The sequence below is a fragment of the Peromyscus californicus genome, unplaced genomic scaffold (assembly GCF_007827085.1).
Source record: "Peromyscus californicus insignis strain IS unplaced genomic scaffold, ASM782708v3 Scaffold_4__1_contigs__length_199733344, whole genome shotgun sequence".
Lineage (NCBI taxonomy): Eukaryota > Metazoa > Chordata > Mammalia > Rodentia > Cricetidae > Peromyscus > Peromyscus californicus.
This window is the reverse complement of record NW_026294562.1, coordinates 32,698,191-32,714,778: the sequence shown is the minus strand read 5'-3', so window position 1 is coordinate 32,714,778 and position 16,588 is coordinate 32,698,191. Positions and strand designations below refer to the sequence as shown.

The 16,588-nt window shown below is 38.8% G+C and overlaps 2 protein-coding genes across 12 annotated transcripts in view; one reads left to right on the top strand and one right to left on the bottom strand.

The window, feature by feature from the left end:
* Ric1 (RIC1 homolog, RAB6A GEF complex partner 1) overlaps positions 1 to 8,611 on the top strand; it is a 90,458-nt gene extending 81,847 nt beyond the window's left edge. For 6 of the 7 annotated variants that reach the window (XM_052713729.1, XM_052713727.1, XM_052713726.1 and 3 more), the window contains 4 exons: positions 220 to 411; positions 1,824 to 2,001; positions 2,151 to 2,339; positions 3,294 to 6,112. In XM_052713729.1, coding sequence (XP_052569689.1) covers positions 220 to 411; positions 1,824 to 2,001; positions 2,151 to 2,339; positions 3,294 to 3,582 — 848 coding nt within the window. In that variant the 3' untranslated portion in view covers positions 3,583 to 6,112. Of the gene's footprint in view, positions 1 to 219; positions 412 to 1,823; positions 2,002 to 2,150; positions 2,340 to 3,293; positions 6,113 to 8,426 lie in introns of those variants that run through there. The other variant, XM_052713730.1, reaches the window with a different exon arrangement.
* Ermp1 (endoplasmic reticulum metallopeptidase 1) overlaps positions 1 to 16,588 on the bottom strand; it is a 63,804-nt gene that overhangs the window by 2,471 nt on the left and 44,745 nt on the right. Inside the window, exons 14-17 of one of the 5 annotated variants that reach the window (XM_052713733.1) lie at positions 11,588 to 11,751; positions 11,368 to 11,498; positions 9,789 to 9,911; positions 6,227 to 8,419 (exon numbers count right to left, since the gene is read on the bottom strand). In XM_052713733.1, coding sequence (XP_052569693.1) covers positions 8,305 to 8,419; positions 9,789 to 9,911; positions 11,368 to 11,498; positions 11,588 to 11,751 — 533 coding nt within the window. In that variant the 3' untranslated portion in view covers positions 6,227 to 8,304. Of the gene's footprint in view, positions 1 to 6,226; positions 8,420 to 9,788; positions 9,912 to 10,681; positions 11,499 to 11,587; positions 11,752 to 16,588 lie in introns of those variants that run through there. The other 4 variants (XM_052713734.1, XR_008213139.1, XM_052713736.1 and 1 more) reach the window with 4 other exon arrangements.

Here is a 16,588-nt window from a genome sequence, read left to right as displayed (position 1 = left end):
TGTAAGAACCAAGGCAAGTCACTTAGATCAAGAGACTAAAGTGTGGCCTACGTACAGTAAGAGACATAAGATGGCTCAGAGATAGTCTTTCCCATAATTTCACATCCCTAGTTTTGAATAATGATACCATATATGATGATTGGCTTTGAGCTGATCATATTCGGAATTGCAATACACTTTTTGTTTTTTTTTTTTTTTGCTTCTGGACTTATCATGCAGTGGGAGAGCAGCTGTTAAAGTCTCAGTCAGCTGACCCTTTCATAACCCCTGAGATGGATGCTGGCATCTCTAACATCCAACGAAGTCAGAGCTGGCTCAGCAACATCGGCCCCACCCATCATGATGCAGACATAGTCTCATCCCCTGGACCACAAATGCAAGATGCTTTCCTGTCACCATTATCTAATAAAGGTATATATCTAATAAAGGAACAAACTTCTTGAGTTTTGTTTGGGAAAAGATTGTGTGCCATAGCATTTCCAAGATACAACATCATACTTTTTTGAATGTCCTGAAGAATTAGCCTTTAAACATCTGCCTACAGAGATAGATAAGGACAAATTGGCTTTAACAATGCTTTACCCTATTTATTTTAGTTATATGAAATACAGGTCAGCACTACGTAAATCTTTGCAATCAAGTTTTTTAGTTTATATTTGGTTTATATTTATTGTGTATGTGTGTCTGTTATGTGTGTGGGAGAATACACATGTGGAAGTCAGAGGACAACTTTGTGTGATTCTCTCCTTCAATCTTTTTGTGAGTTTCTGAGATCAAACTCTGGTTGTCTGTAGGGCTTGTATTATGTGGTGGCAAGTGCCTTTACTCTCTGAGCCTTCTTGTTGACCCTTTGGTATTAATTTTGATAAGGAAATACTGTCTTTGAATTCCAGGTAATAAAATGTCATCATATAAGAAATTCTGTTTTGTAGAATAAGTAGACTTTTGTCATAAAAATGTACTTTGATCACTAGTTTTTATTTCATTAATAAAGTTTATGAAAATTCTTTTTCATTTGTTATATAAATTTTCATTTTACCTCTTGGCTTTCAAAGCCTGAAATACTTACTATGTGACCATTTTACAAAAACGTACCAATGTCTGCTCTACAGTAATCGTTAAACCACAAGCAGGAAAGGTTTGAAGCTATGTGTGCTGCTGTGGGATTATGAAATACAAAAGCTTCAATAGTAATTGGGCTTTGTTTTTGTTTTTGTTTTGTTTTTTTCTGTGGAGGAGGGGATAGCCAATACTTGGGATTGAACCTAGGACCTCCTGCATGCTAAATAAGCATGCATCACTGAACTATACTTCAAGCCCTCCCCTTTATTTATTTATTTTTTTGGATTTGTTTTTTGTTTTTTATTATATTTTAAATCTTGAGATAGGGTCTTACTAAGTTTTTGATTCTGCCCTTGATCCTCCTGTCTCAGCCACCCAAGAAATTAAGACTAAATATCTGCTCTACAAGCCCAGATTAATTTTTTTTCCTGTTTTCTTAATAGGTATTTACCTAGTCTTGGGCTACCATTTTGTCATCACTGTTACTGAAGCTTCTGTTGTGGGTGAAGGCTTCTAACTGCTATTCTAATTGTAAAATTAGAATGTTTTCCCATTTTAAGGCATATCATTTATTTTTATTGCCTTGCTAGCTCTTAAAATATATGTGTTGTTCATATAATGGCTGTTTTAGCAATGGATTGTTTTCATTTTGAAATCTTGAGAAATCAGCATTTAGGAAATAACTAATATTTATAATGAAAGGCAGATACTCACTTATGAAATGAAAAGCTCTTTTTTAACTTCTGAAACTTCTTCATCAGGTGATGAATGCAGCATTGGTTCAGCCACAGACTTGACTGAAAGCAGCTCCATGGTGGATGGAGACTGGACAATGGTGGATGAAAATTTCTCCACACTCAGTTTGACTCAGTCTGAGTTGGAGCACATCTCCATGGAGTTGGCAAGTAAAGGCCCTCATAAATCTCAAGTCCAGCTTCGGTGAGTTTCCCAGATTGTTCAAAACACAAAAACTTAGCCAGGGTTCTGTGTGCAGGTAGAAATTGGAGCTACTTTCTTAGTACTTACTGCCCTTGGTGTATCAACAGATCTCTTTCATAAAAATCATTCTCTTGTTGCTTTATATATAGTTATTTGCTGCACATTTTCATGGAGGCAGGATGTCTGGATTGGTGTGTTGTCATTGGCCTGATTCTCCGAGAATCCTCAGTAGTCAGTCAGATTCTGAGTATTGCCCAGTCCTCAGAGATGGATGGAGAGATGTTACAGAACATAAAAACAGGGCTGCATGCTGTGGACCGATGGGCCTCTACAGACTGGTAAGTGCTGATTTCCACCCCCACCCCACCCCAAAAAAACCAACTTATAACTCATTCATTTTAGAGGTTTTTAAGTGTGTGGAACTAAAAATGCTTTCATGTTTATGTTTTAAAGTCATTTTCTCTAACCATTGTGTCCTCAGCCACTTGAATGGGTACTGTCCATTGAGTAGTTTATAGTGTTGGTTAGTTTATAATGTGGAAGCATATGCTGGCTTATGAATGACACCATACAAGTGGTGGAAGAATGAGACTGGGACTTAGATGGTAGTTGTGTGGTTAAAATAGTGTAAAGTCTGCATGAAAAGACAGGTTATGAAGTCTAGATAAATTTCAAGACTCGGTGACGGTTACTAGCATTTCTAGATTAGAAGTAGTGGGTGGTAGTTGAGAGGACATGTCTTTCTCAGCAGTCATGTACAGATTTGAAGCTGTTTACTTCCCTTACTTACCAAATGTATTTCAGTTAGATAGTTTCCAGATGATCCCTTTGGGTCTAAAATCTATTATTCCTTGTTTCTTATTGTAATACTAATTTTGAAATAACAGTCCTTGCCCTTACTACTAAGAAATTGAAGACTGCACTGATGTCTGTTAGGAGTTTTTCTAAACACTCATGTGTGTATGCCATTGTACCTGTGTCCACGTGCAGAAGACAGAGGTCAGCTTCAGGTGCCATTCCACAGGAGCTGTTCACCTTGTTTTTTGATAGGGTCTCTCACTGGGATCTGGGGCTCACTGATTTGGGTAGGCTGGCTGTCCAGCACGCCTCCAGAAACCTTATCTGTGCCTTCTCAGCACCACCACACCAGCTTTTTATGTGGGTGCTAGGGCTTGAAATCAAGACCTCAGGCCTGCACAACAAGTCCGTTATTGACTGAGCTATCTCCCCAGCCCCTCTACCAAGTCTTTGAATTACAACAGATGACAACTAATTTTCCCCCCTTTACTCAGCCCTGGATATAAGCCATTCTTAAACATCATTAAGCCACAACTGCAGAAGCTCAGCGAAATAACAGAAGAGCAGGTCCAGCCTGACACCTTCCAGCCAATAACAGTGGGTAAGACTCCTGAACAGAGCAGCCCCAGGGCAGAGGAGAGCAGGGGCTCTTCTAGCCGTGCAAGCATCTCTCAGAGTGAGACTGGGAGTAACAGCGCGGTCAGCCGAAAAGAAGAGGACACAACACAAGCAGATGAGGAGGAGCCATTTCAGGATGGGGCTTATGACTGTTGTGTGTCCTGACAGCAGCGAGTAACATCACAACAGGCAGTATTATCACAGCAGCATGCAACTGAGTACATGCTGACTTGGCTGAATGACTTAACAGGTAAAAGAACAAGGTTCAGAAACTCTTTCGTAAAGTATTATATTTAATGAACTCTTCCACTAAATCTCTTTGACTCCATAAAAAATGTGGTATCAAAGCATCTTTCATAAGAAAAATGTAAGCTGCACTAGAAAGTAATGAGCATAATATTCATATACATGTAGAGTATTTTGGTTTTATTCACAACAGATTGGTAGTTGTTAGTGTGTAGGGATTATTTTGCCCCAGGTGAGCTTTTTCACTACTTATAGCTTATTTTCTGGTTCAGTGTATGTCTAGGCTGGTTTTGTTTTTGTGGGGTGGGTTGTTTTTTAACTTTCTTTTAAATAAATGCTAAGGTGCTTGCTATAGCTCATCAGGTACCTGAGCTACTTGTTTGCTTCCTTGTATAGTCAGCTGGACTCTAGTCAGTACTCTGAATAGATGCTACTCTCACACAGTATGGTTCATGGACAGAGACCCCTTGGATTTAGTACTCTGTTCTCTAACAGTCCTGAACTGATGGAAGCTATACCTGTGAGTTAATGTGCCTGTTTGAGCAAGCTTAATTCCTACTCGATCAGTGTGGACAGAGGGTGAGGGGTTCTTGTCAATTATGCTGACACCACTAAATTTTTGTATCAAAGAAGTGTATCTTTTTGTGAATACTCTTATGTAAATATATGCAAAGGCACTGTCCATATTTTTAAGGCATGTATTATAATCTGTAAGGTTTTATGCTGGATTCTGCATGACTATACTCACTCTTGGAATAAAGACAAGACTTGTTCTTCTTTCCAAAATGAGAGGTCTTTATAGAGACAGGTTTATTGGCTCAGCTGTAAAGTAGTAGTAGTCCCACTGATCATGAAGTGGAAGAGGTTTTGTGCAAATTAATGTAGTTTCTTATTTATTGCTTTTGTAAATTGAATAAAAATGGGCTTTTATGTAAATAGACTGGGATCCTGTATTATCAACTACTAAAATTAGTATGTAAATTCTTCATTGTAAAGTTTAAAAATATTTTATGTATTTCTAGACATGACTTAAATTTTAGTTTTCATACATTATGAAAGCAGAACTACATATTCAGTTGCTTCAGACTAAACACATACCCACCATATGTAATTCTAATTAATAACAGTATTAATTTAGATAGCTTATTTGTACTGTGCAATTTGAACAAGGAATGCAATGTTATTTTTTATGAAATCTTGTTTATTTTTATAACAATGTATTTGATGTGGACCAAATTCGTACCACTATGTAAAACAGCCTCTTATAGTGCAGATACAGCTTAGAAATAAAACTCAGCCCTCTATTCTACTTTTTAAAGAGACAGATTTAGTCCTCTTAGGCAACAATCTTTAGAGGGAACCTCAAAATTGTTTTGAAATTACTTCAAATTTCACCAACTATTTAAAATTATTGAATTTGGTAATTTACTGTTATTTACTTTCTACATTAGAAGTGCAATAATTTTACATAATAAAACTCCTGAGTGGGTAAAATATGTGACTCTTGTTACCTGGTCCTTCTGGTGCTATTTTTAAGTCGTCTCAAATCACCACCTTGTTCTGAACTTTAAAATACAGAATAAAGTTTCCTGTGTAAGTACATGCAGTGCAGCAAAAAACAAAACAAAACAAAAACAACAACAAACAAAACAAAAAAACTAAGCTGAAATTTCTTCTGTCTCATTCCATTAGGGAGAAGAGCCAGCATTTCTTGTGTTATGTCAGTTTCTAGTGTGACTATTTAGTTAATAAAAACAGTTTACCATCACAAGCAGCAAATTTCAGATGTCTTAAATAGCTGCTGCTGAGTTAATCTCAATTTTTTTGGTGGTGGTGGGGCAGTATTAAAGATGAGCCTAGGCCCCTAACCAAGTCCTTCACTAGTAAGTCACATCCCTGCCCCCACCCTCCTTTTTTTTTTTTTTTTTTTTTGAGGCAGAGCCTTGCCCAAGCTGCACAGCAATCTGTAACTTGTCAGCTGCTTCAGTTGCTGGGATTCTAGAATTGTGTGCTGCTGGGCCCAGTCATCTCTCGTCGCCTCACAATCTGAACAGCAGGGTCGGGGTTGTTAATCTTCTCCTGTGGTTCGGGCTGGGAATGACTCTTTGATGAAATGTACAGTGTCTAACTAGTAGAACTAGGAAACACCAAGGCAAGAAAGTTGGTGAGCTTAAGAAAATTATTCTTTGGTGGTTAGATACTTTTTTAAAAATTTTGTTTTGCTGTATTGTTTGGTTCAAAACGTATCAACTGTGTAAGCCATATATTTAATGAGCTTAAATACTCGGCGTAAATATTTGAAAGTTAATATATATGGTTAAATATCTTGCTGATACCAAAACAAATCATTTGGGGATTAAAAACAACCTTTGCTTGTAATTAAAGTTGCTGCTGCTTCTGTACTGTGTATCCCTCACCCCTTGGTAAAGGTAATAAAACTATTACATGAGCTTTTGTTTACTTATCTCAGGCTAACAGCACAAAAAATAATGCCACAAAACCCAATTTTCATTTTACAGTCCCACCATTTACATTCTTCTGAATGAAGTACAGTTCAGACAAATATATTTAAAATATTTATATGTAGATACAAAGTGGGAACATCTGAGTGCCTGATGACAGAATATTGAACCATCCATAACATGGGCGTACAAGTTCAAATATAGTGAAGAAATGATGCACACCATGTCATCACCAAACAGAAGTGTACAGGAAACTAGGTGTCTAACCTAGTAGGTAAATAGAAAATGATTAGCACAGTTCCTCATGTCCCTTAAATATGCTTTGTGGATTTCCTTATTCCAGACATTTCCAAACAGAAATATCTAGTACGTGGGTGTTTATTACCTTGGCATTATGTTTTCAAAATTCTTTATGTATAGTATCTACTTTGCTTTTTTTAAAGCTGAATAATGCTGTTGTGTAGATATGTTTACTGTCCACTTTAAAGGTTACAGTTTGAGTTTTCAATTTTAGAATGTAACACTATAAACATTCTCATAGCAGTTCTCCCTTACCCTGTTTTGTCTTCAACTGAGGCCCAAAAAGTACTAAATCTAAAATACAGACATAAACAGTTTCTAAATTTTTAATAGCTTTTATTATAGCACACTGTTACACCTATTTCTTGTTTTACCTAACTCGTAACTTTTATCATAGATGTATATATAGGGAAAAAGTATGATGTATCACGTATCTAAGGCTTCAGGAACCCACTGAGGATCTTGGATCATATCCCCATAGATAAGGAAGAGGATTTGGGGAACCAGACTTTTCTGTATGGATGTGTTTTCAGTTCTCTGTAGAAGTGGAGTTGCTGGATGATAAAGTGACTATGTCCTTGGGCAAATACCAAGTTCTATATGCCAGGGTACCTACACTAAAGTTCCCATTAGCTGTGAATGAAGGCTCCAGCTTCTGCTACCTAAACTTATCATCTTAGTCAAAGTCTTTCAAGAGCTGCATGAAAATGGCTTATGTGTATCTTTTTATATGGTTAGTAGACACTTGGATACCTTTGAAACCAAACTCAAAGTCGTTTTTATCTTAGGCTTGCCAGTGATTTTATATATTTTTGGATACAAGGCCTTACCCAAGCTTATGATTAGTATTTTCTCATTCTTTATGATTTCCCTTCCTTGATACTGTCTTTTGAAACAGCTTTTCTTGTTGATAGGAGTCCACAGTTTATTCTTTCCTTGTTGCTGTGCTTTTGTTTCAAAGCTGGGAAACTACAATTTAGCCCAAAGTTAGAAATATTTATATCTGTGCTTTATAGTTGTAGCTCAAACACTTTGAGTTAATTTTAAATTAATTTTTGTATATATGAAGAACTCTAACTTTAATCTTTTGCATATGGATACTCAGTTGTCTGAGTACAATATATGGAAAAGACTTTCCCCCCTGTGAACTGTCAAAAACAGACAATAAATGTGTGAGCTTCTTTCTGGACGCAATTATAATAATTGGCATCTGTTACGATGATCTGTTTACCACAGCAGCACACTAGACGATTCTTGCTTTCTATAGGAAGTTTTGGAAGTACAAGCACTACATTTATTTATACATTCAAGGCTATTTTGGCTATTTCAGGACTCTTGCGGTGGTTCCATGTGAATTTAGGACCATCTTTTCAGTGTACATACATCCAAAGTGGGACTTGCATAGGAACTGTATGGAATGTGTAAACAAATCTGAAGAATGCAGTCCTTTTTAGTATCATGCTTCCCAATCCAGGAACGTATCTTTCAATTTAGGCCTTTGATTTCTTTCAGCGGTATCTTGTAGGTTTTGCTTCTTGTTCTGTTTCATTCTTCATGGTATTCTTATAAATGGAATGCTTAATTTCATCTTTTTTTTATATAGACAGTCATGTCATTTGCAACCAGATATAATTTTGACTCTGCATTTAGGATCTGAGTGTTTTGTCTTTCCTTGCCAGATTGCCCTGGCTGGAACCACCAGAATGATGTTCAAAAAGGAGTGGCAATGACGGACATCTTGTTTTCTTCCAGTCTTTTATCATTAAGGGTGATGCTCTGGGTTCTCACTGATGACCTTTACCAGCTAGAGGAAAGCCTCTTCTGGGATGCTCAAAGCAGAGCATCATTTATTCTGTTAGTATGGTACATTTCACTAGTCCTACTTGGTCAGGATAATTGGATTAAATAAATTCTCAATAATTTTTGCAGTCAAGTATGTTTTTAAAAGTTCAGCATAATGAGGCATACATACATGCATTGTGTCTTTATTGCCCCTAAAAGGAGAAGAACAAAAATTGTTGTTTCACCTTGTATTGAACTGCTGGGAAGGAATCCCCTTAGAAAACTAAGAGCGTGGAGAAATGTCTTTGTCCTGATGCTAGCCTTTCCTTGGGTGCTGAGAATTACTGTGAGTCACAGACTGCAAGGTAACTTCTTTCCCTGTTCTTATCCCTAGCTCCCAGTTTTTTTAAAAAAAAAAAAGATAATCCTTTTGTGATTTCCTCTCCCAGTGGAGAGGATTTAAGCCTAAATATGCTCAAGATTTTACCATTTGCTAAGCAGGTTATTTTTATTTCTTTGAAATTCAGATGCATCATTTCATTCCAGGTAAAAAGACACCATGTGAAGTGAGCATTCCCATCTTGAATTCTTTGCTTACACCACTTGTTAAAATAGCAGTTATGCTTAAGCCGTGTAGATTTTTTTTTGATATATATATAAAAGACTAGGGACATAAAGTAGCCTTAATATATGGGGATAGAATAAAAGCAGTTGTAAAAGATCCATTTTTTTCCAACCAGTATGTTAAAAAGTTTATTTCAGTAACATCGTAAGGCAACAGTTAACCCTCAATAAGTCAGCAAAGCAGTGAAGAAAAGAAACAGACCACACACATTCTTCTAGCAGCTTCCTGAGTCACATATGCTGGTTGTGGTCCAACCTCCTTCATGGTAGAACCTTGGGGGAATCTTAGACATTTAATTACAGCTGCTAAACTGGAAACACGTTGTAGGACAATCATTCTTAAATATTAAGAACTGTGAAATCACAATTCTTTATATTCCTCCTATTGTGCTGCCTATATTTACTCTCATTGGGGGGGAAATGCATTACTGAGACCTTGAAAATATCTTTTTAGAAGTGAATTACTCAAGTGATCAGATAATCTTTAAAAGAGAGGGTTACTGATAACTATAGAGTGTGCTTATTAAAAGCCGAAAAAATACAGTATGTTATTACTTGACCATTTCTGGCCTCTAAGCATGCCCTGAAACTGAGCATCTTGTTACTGGATGCATAATATCAAAGTTTCATAATGTTAAAGAAAATCAAAACTGTTGGTATAGAGAAATAAATAACCCAAAGGCAGAAAACCATGATTTTGCCAAAAAGGACAATGGCACCCTGCCACAAGGAGAGACATCAGAGAACATCTTGTTTTTTATATGCTTCCTCAGCATGATGTTTTACTTCCCCTCCCCTATAATTTCTAGTAATCAATTTCAGATTAAACCAAGACCAGAACATAAGCCCATATTTTGAAATTCATTGAGCTATTAGTACTATTACTTATTTCCATCGGCTGTGGTTCTGTAGAGGCTGCGAATCTTAAGTACTACTGGACAGATAGATAATACATACACAGCAGGAGCCAGCCACTTGAAGCGCTGATAGGATTTCTGATAAGTCCAGCAGAAACAGTGGCTCCACTGTAGAGTGTCAATACATGTGGCAGTCAGCACATTACCAGCTGCAGCCCTATGTCTGCATGGGCACAGATAGTTTTTAAGGAGTTAGAGATTAAGCAGGCAATGCAAGGAACATGATTAGAAACTGACATATCACACAAGCAATTTTAAGGAAGTTTTCTCCTGCAGTGCACACTTAACTATGCTCTTGCTGAAATTCAGATGGTTCTGAGGGCCACTCTGAGAGACAGCCTCCTGTTCCTCCCTGACAAGTACATTTTTGTTTTGTTTCTGCCTTTCTGTGGCTTTTCTTTCAACTAGATCTTGGGTCATGTTTGTTGACTAACTCAAATTTTGTCTTTTTACATTTGTTAATGTAAAAAAGAAACTAGCATATTTTACTGTTCATCTGTCACCGATGGAACCCAGAGAAGCCACAAGAGGCACTGCTATGACATACTTCACAAGCTACATCCTTGTCTTCCAAGTGAAAAGCACCATTAAACCTTACTGCTGCTTTTATGCAGGATCTGAACACAGATAAAGGTATAGTTTTCTCATTCTTATATAAGCCACAACTCAGTGTCAGGATAGCCAGTCTCACTGACAGCAAGTTATAAGAACTTCTTCACTTGCTAGGAAACAGAAAACCCAATGCAGCAATAAAATTATGTTCTTAGGATTAACCTTGTATAACAGAGGATGCCTATAAAACAAAGGGAATAAATGTTCTATAGAATACCCCCTCCTCCCCTTCCCCCACAGAGCAGCCATGCTAGCCACTCAGTGCTCTGGGGAAGAAGTGTAGGTCTTACGCTGCACAAATAAAATAACCCATGAACTAACTGTGAGGAAATGCAGCTGAAAAATGTTCTCTTCCTAAATGACAGGAACATGTTTGAGAGGAAAGCAGACAATGAATGCTACCTCAGGAAAGCGGTCCAGAAGTGGCTTCCAGGACTGGGAGTCAGGCCCAGGGCTCAAGCTTCAGAACAGACACAAAAACACCCTAATGGCTGCCTGAAGAAATGTAGCTCTCGGGGCTTCCTTCTTCATGACAGTCACTTTCCTGTGACTGCAGTTATAGACAAGGAGAGCCACCATCCCAGCGAGTGGTATTTTACCCACGATCCACTGACAACAAATGGACTTACCTATTTCATTAACAGTAGACTAACAGTGTACATCTTTCTTGATCCGCAAAGGAAAGCTACTGAAGTGGTATGTTGCTGAGTCCTTACAGTCATATAAATGACTATATGAATGGCAGTATCCACGTGTGCTTAAGTGCCAGAAAACTGGAATTTTCAAGTGACAAAAAGGCCAGGTACCACTACCCCAAAGTTTAACCCATATGGTACTTGGCCTTGAAGAGTGTTATATCAAAAGTTCTTTGAACATACGCTCATTAAAATTCATTGACTTGGGATATATAACATATAACATGGGAGAGAAACTGCCCAATGGAATGTCCATGGGGCATGTACTCGAAGCACTATTAAAACACAAAGAGACTGTAGGTGCAAACCCACGCAGAGGGGAATGTCCAGTCCGGGAACTTCTCCTTCAGAGCATCAAGCTGAGAAGATCTCTTGTCTTCCCCTGATAGGTAGTGGGCAGCAATGGCCACCGTGACCATTCCTTCTGGCTGTTCTTCTGATACCTGACAGAGAAAATCAGTTAGCCACCTTGGAGTTCAGTGTTCTGGCTTCTGAGAACTAAGTACTATCTGGGAGGCTGGGGAATTCCCACCTGTACTTCTATCCAGAACTGCCATGCAGAGGCCTGGAGTCCATGGGAATAAAAGACAAAGTAGTCCCCTCCTCTGCTTGTGACTGGAGTGCCATTGCCAAGAGACCACTGAGAAAGTGTTGATCCTTTGTGGGTCCGAACATAGAAAGACATATGGCTTGGTCCTGAAAGGAACATTTCCATCAGTCAGCAGTGACAAGCGGTACAGTTAACACCAAAACCATACTGTCATGGTTCATCTGTGCTGTGACTTTACACATACTCTCCACAAGGCAGGAGGTGTACCAACCTGGACGTTGAGTATCTAGTAACAAGGTTAAGTAATGAGAGAACAGAAAAGGCAGAGCCTCTAAATGAGAAAAGTAACTGCTGATGTAATTTACCTAATCCCACCCCAACTCAGAAAAGGTTGCAGAAAGAGTTGGAAGGTAGTCTGCCTGTGGCAAGTTCCTTAAGGCTCTCAGTGTTTGGACTACGGTAACGGATCAACCTGACTCAAATCCACTCCCTCTATTTATATGTTATCAGAAAAGTCTAGGCTAATTTGGCCAAATATCAAGGTACTATTTAGTCGTGACAGATTGACACAAAGTTAACCATCACATTTCCACAATGGACAATTCATCAGAAAGGGAAATAATTCTGATTTGTTTATTGAAGAATAGCTTGAGATGCCTATGAGGCTTTATACTAAAGACCCAAAATGCTCTGCCAAGAAGTCTGGGGTCAGTCTGCAAGCAGCAGAACTTCATTAAGTTTTCTTAGGTGGGAAGTGACAATCAAATGTAGTACATCAGCCGGCAGCACTATGAGGGAAATCCTAGAAGACTCAACATGGAAAAGGGAAAAGTCAAGTCTTCAGGTCAATGCGTATCTGTTTGACAATAAACTGTAACATAAGATTTCAGTAAGGCTTCTTAAAAGTCATAACCAGGCCAGGCAGTGGTGGCTCTTGAGAGGCAGAGGCAGGTGGATCTCTGAGTTTGGGGCCAGGCTGGTCTACAGAGTGAGTTCCAGGACAGCCAAGGCTACACAGAGAACACTCCAGTAATCCCTCAGGAGGCTGAGAGCAGGGAGACCATGAGTTTGAAGCTAGCTTGTCCAAAAGTAAATAAATAAAAGGCAGAATAAGCTGTAATCATCTTAAGGAAGAAGCACAGAAGTGTCACAGGACTTGCCTGTTGCTTTTGAGGCCAATTCCATGTCCTCCTAAGGGGGTGAAATGAGGACATGGACTTACTGCAAGTCTGAAGCAACCATTAAAATAAGTTGAATTTTGGACTAAAAAGATGTTCAGCTATTAAGAGCATCTGCTGCTCACTATATGTTACCTGGCTAGCCTAGAGTTCCATATATAGACCATGTTGACCCTGAACACACAGAAATCTGCTTGCCTCCTCTGGAATTGTGTATAAACACACCCGGCCTGATTTTAATTGGCCTTTGTATTTGAGTATACAAAGGGTTAAAATTTTTATAAACTAGTTGGCCAAGTATGGTGGCACACCTGTAACCTCAGTACTGGTAAATCAGAGGTGGAAAACTCATAAGCTGAGGCAAGACTGAGCTACAGAGTAAGACCCTGTCTCGGGCAAATCAAAGGCATACCCACCCAGCAGTACAGTGTTGTTTGAAAGTGCAGCTGGATTAGTTGCAGATACACATTTCAAACTCAAGGGCAATTACTAAAAATAAAACTGCAGCAGGGCTAGAAAGATGTTGCAGCAGTTCAGAACACTTGCTGCCCTTTCTGAGAACCAGAGGTTAGTTCCAGCATCCACATTGAGCAGTTCGCAATTGCCTTCACTCCAGTTCCTGGAGATCCAACACTCTCCTTCAGGACTCTTTGAGTACTGCAGACATATGACATGCATTGACACAGACACACATATGCAAATACAAAACTTTGGGGTTTTTTTTTTGTTGTTTTTGTTTTTGTTTTTCAAAACAGGGTTTCTCTGGCTGTCCTGGAACTTGTTATGTAGACCAGGCTGGCCTTGAATTCACAGAGATCTGCCTGCTTCCCAGGTGCTGGCATTAAAGGCATGCACCACACCACTGCCCAGAACAACAAAAAAAAAAATTTTAAAGATAGTTAATAGCTCAGTGAAAATTACATTAAGGCATAAAAAGAGTGGAAGACAAAAAGAACAAAGGCAAAAATATTAACCCTTTAAACTGGGTAATAAAACAGACCCACCTAAGTACTGTCTATAAGAAATCCTCCTTAGATATGAAGACACATAGATTAAAAGTAATGGAAAGTGCTAGAGATAGAGCTTAATGATAGAGTGTTTACCTAATATGTGTATAGCACAAAAATAAATATAAGCAGAAAAATACACAATTTTAAATTAGCAGTAATCAAAAGAAAGCTTTGGGGGGCTACAGTTGACTCAATGAAAAATTTCACTGTTGAAAAGGCAATTATATGAGGTCAAAAAGTAGTCTATAAGACATAACAACACTCAACTATATTCACCTACCAGCATAGCCTAAGCATGGGTAAGACAAAACCTCACAGCTAACTGAAACTGGGCCCACGTGACAGTTACAGAATGTCCATCCTACAGTAGCCGCTCACAAATGCTGCAAGCCACAAAAATATACAAAGTAGGATTTCAGCTGATTATGACAAAGCTATACCTGGAAGAAGCCAAGGGCCTTCTGGAGGTCAAGCTGAGAGGAGGAGCCGTGGTGATATTTGGCTTTTGATTATCAGCCGTTTCCTGCTATGAGTTTCTTGTGTGCTATTGTAGCTTTTCCACCATTTATTGGGCACCATTTCCCCTCTACTAACAGAATATTTAGATAACCTGCGCTAACAGCTATGCCCAGTCAGAACCCCAGTTCAAGCCTCCCTGTAATTATCGTCATTGGCAGCATCCGGCCAGGTCCATCCCCAGATGGTGGAAAGTACCTTATCAGAGATACCTCTGTACTCTCTAAGAACAGACTTAAGCATCCAGGCTACCTGTTTGAGAAGGCCTGTCGGATGTGCCAATTAAGCTTAACTTCCTCCTTTCTCAAATCTTATCTGCAGTTCCAGATCTCCCTTTAACTATCACCAGAGGCATCTAGCTGTACACAGGCTGCCTAGCGACCGAGCACACTTTCCCCCACCCTGCAGATAAACGGCAGATAACTTGGACAGATAGGAGCCACAGGAAAAAAGAAGGCAGTTTTATTTTCTCCCAATGACCTAGCAACTTACAGATTCTTAACATTTTCTACCAGTCACATTTAAGACTATAGTTGAGCACATAAGATCTCTCTTCTTAGATACTACCTGAATTCAGCCTTTAGTTAATTCATTTCCCTTTGGGGTTGCAAATGATAATTAACAGTTATTGCCACTCTATGTGATTCTTATCACCCTTCCATTTGACCCTGGAAGCCTGGCTTTGCACTGCCAAGGGATTACTGCTTGTAAGTGTATATATACCAGGACTCCCAGGGCATGGGAGGAAGAAGATTTGGAAGAATAAATGACTAAGAGCTCTGTGTGCTGAGATTCTATTTCCTGAAAATAGTCCTCGCCATTCGTAGTTTCTCTCCTGAGCCCCTGGGATGTGTGGTATTAAGGCTGGTCCCTCTAATATTATACAAGACAAAAGGAGCATTGCCCAAGCCACTGAATCCTTAGCATACAGCACACCTTAACGTATTTACAATAGAAATCATGGAAACTGATTTCTTGGCTCAAAATGAGATTAAAGAAGAAACTGATGTCAGAAAAGAAGCTGGAATATCTGGAATTATTTGGAAACTAAAGAACACACTTCTGATAACAAATGGGTCAATACAGAAGTCTCAGGGGCTGGGATATAGTTCAGTAGTAGAACACCTGCCTTGCATGGGCGAAGTTCTAGGAACAAGTGTCAAGAGAAAGGGTTTTGTTTTAGTATTTTGAACTAAGCACTAAAACATAACTTAAAATTTGTGGAATCTAGAGCCAGCCTCATAAACTATGGTTTGTATAACTTGCAGGTTGTATAACTAAATGTGTGTATGTGGGGGGGTGGGGGGGGGTGTCAAGGGAAAGTTAGCAACAGTAAAAGGTTTCTGAATATGCGCACACACACACACACTATGACAGTCTGCATGAGAATGGCCCCCACAGGCTTGTCTAGTTATTGCTTACTCCCCAGTTGGCAGAACTGTTTGGCAAGGACTAGGAGGTGTGTCCCTGGGGGCAGGCACTGAGGTCTCAAAAGCCCACACCATTCCTACTTAGCCTTCCCTGCTTTATGCTCATAGACCAGAATACAAGCTCCCAGCTACTGCTCCAGCACCATCTTGTCACCTTGTTCCCCATCATGATAGCCATGGACTCTGACCCTCTGGAACTGTGAGCCCCAAACTAAATGCTTTTATTTTACAGGTTGTCTTGGTCAGAGTATCTTAGCACAGCAACAGAAAAGTAATTAAGACAAACATCAAATGAATCCAAGGTATTTCTAAAGCCTTCACCTATAATGTAGTCCATGACTTAAACACGGCCTTGGATCTGAACACACAACGTGAATACTTTGTATTATGTATGCAGTGTACCAAATGCTGCCTGAAACATATTTGCTTAGATTTGATATTCATTAGGTTATGAATTAGTGTTTATACTGTCTGTACAAAATTTTCTTCTCTTGCAGAAACATAACAGTCATATAGTCATACACTTACAGTATTTTTACCTTCATTCATCAGCATGTAAATATCAAATCTGACTATCTTTGGACTGGAATGTGTTAGACTTTAATTTTTAGACTTTCTGTTTGAGTTCCTAACAAGTTTCATAAATGAATTTTGTCTTCAGATTAGAACAAAATTTTACAGTTTCTGCATTGGCCCTAACTATACTTCTGCCATTTGTACTACATATTTATTTGGAGTGGCACTCTCGGCACTGATGACTATAAAGTCAAAATACTGATCAACTTTTGGAAATACAGAAGATGCTCTAAATCCGAAAACAGCAAGTACTCAAGTTGTAATTCTTCATGT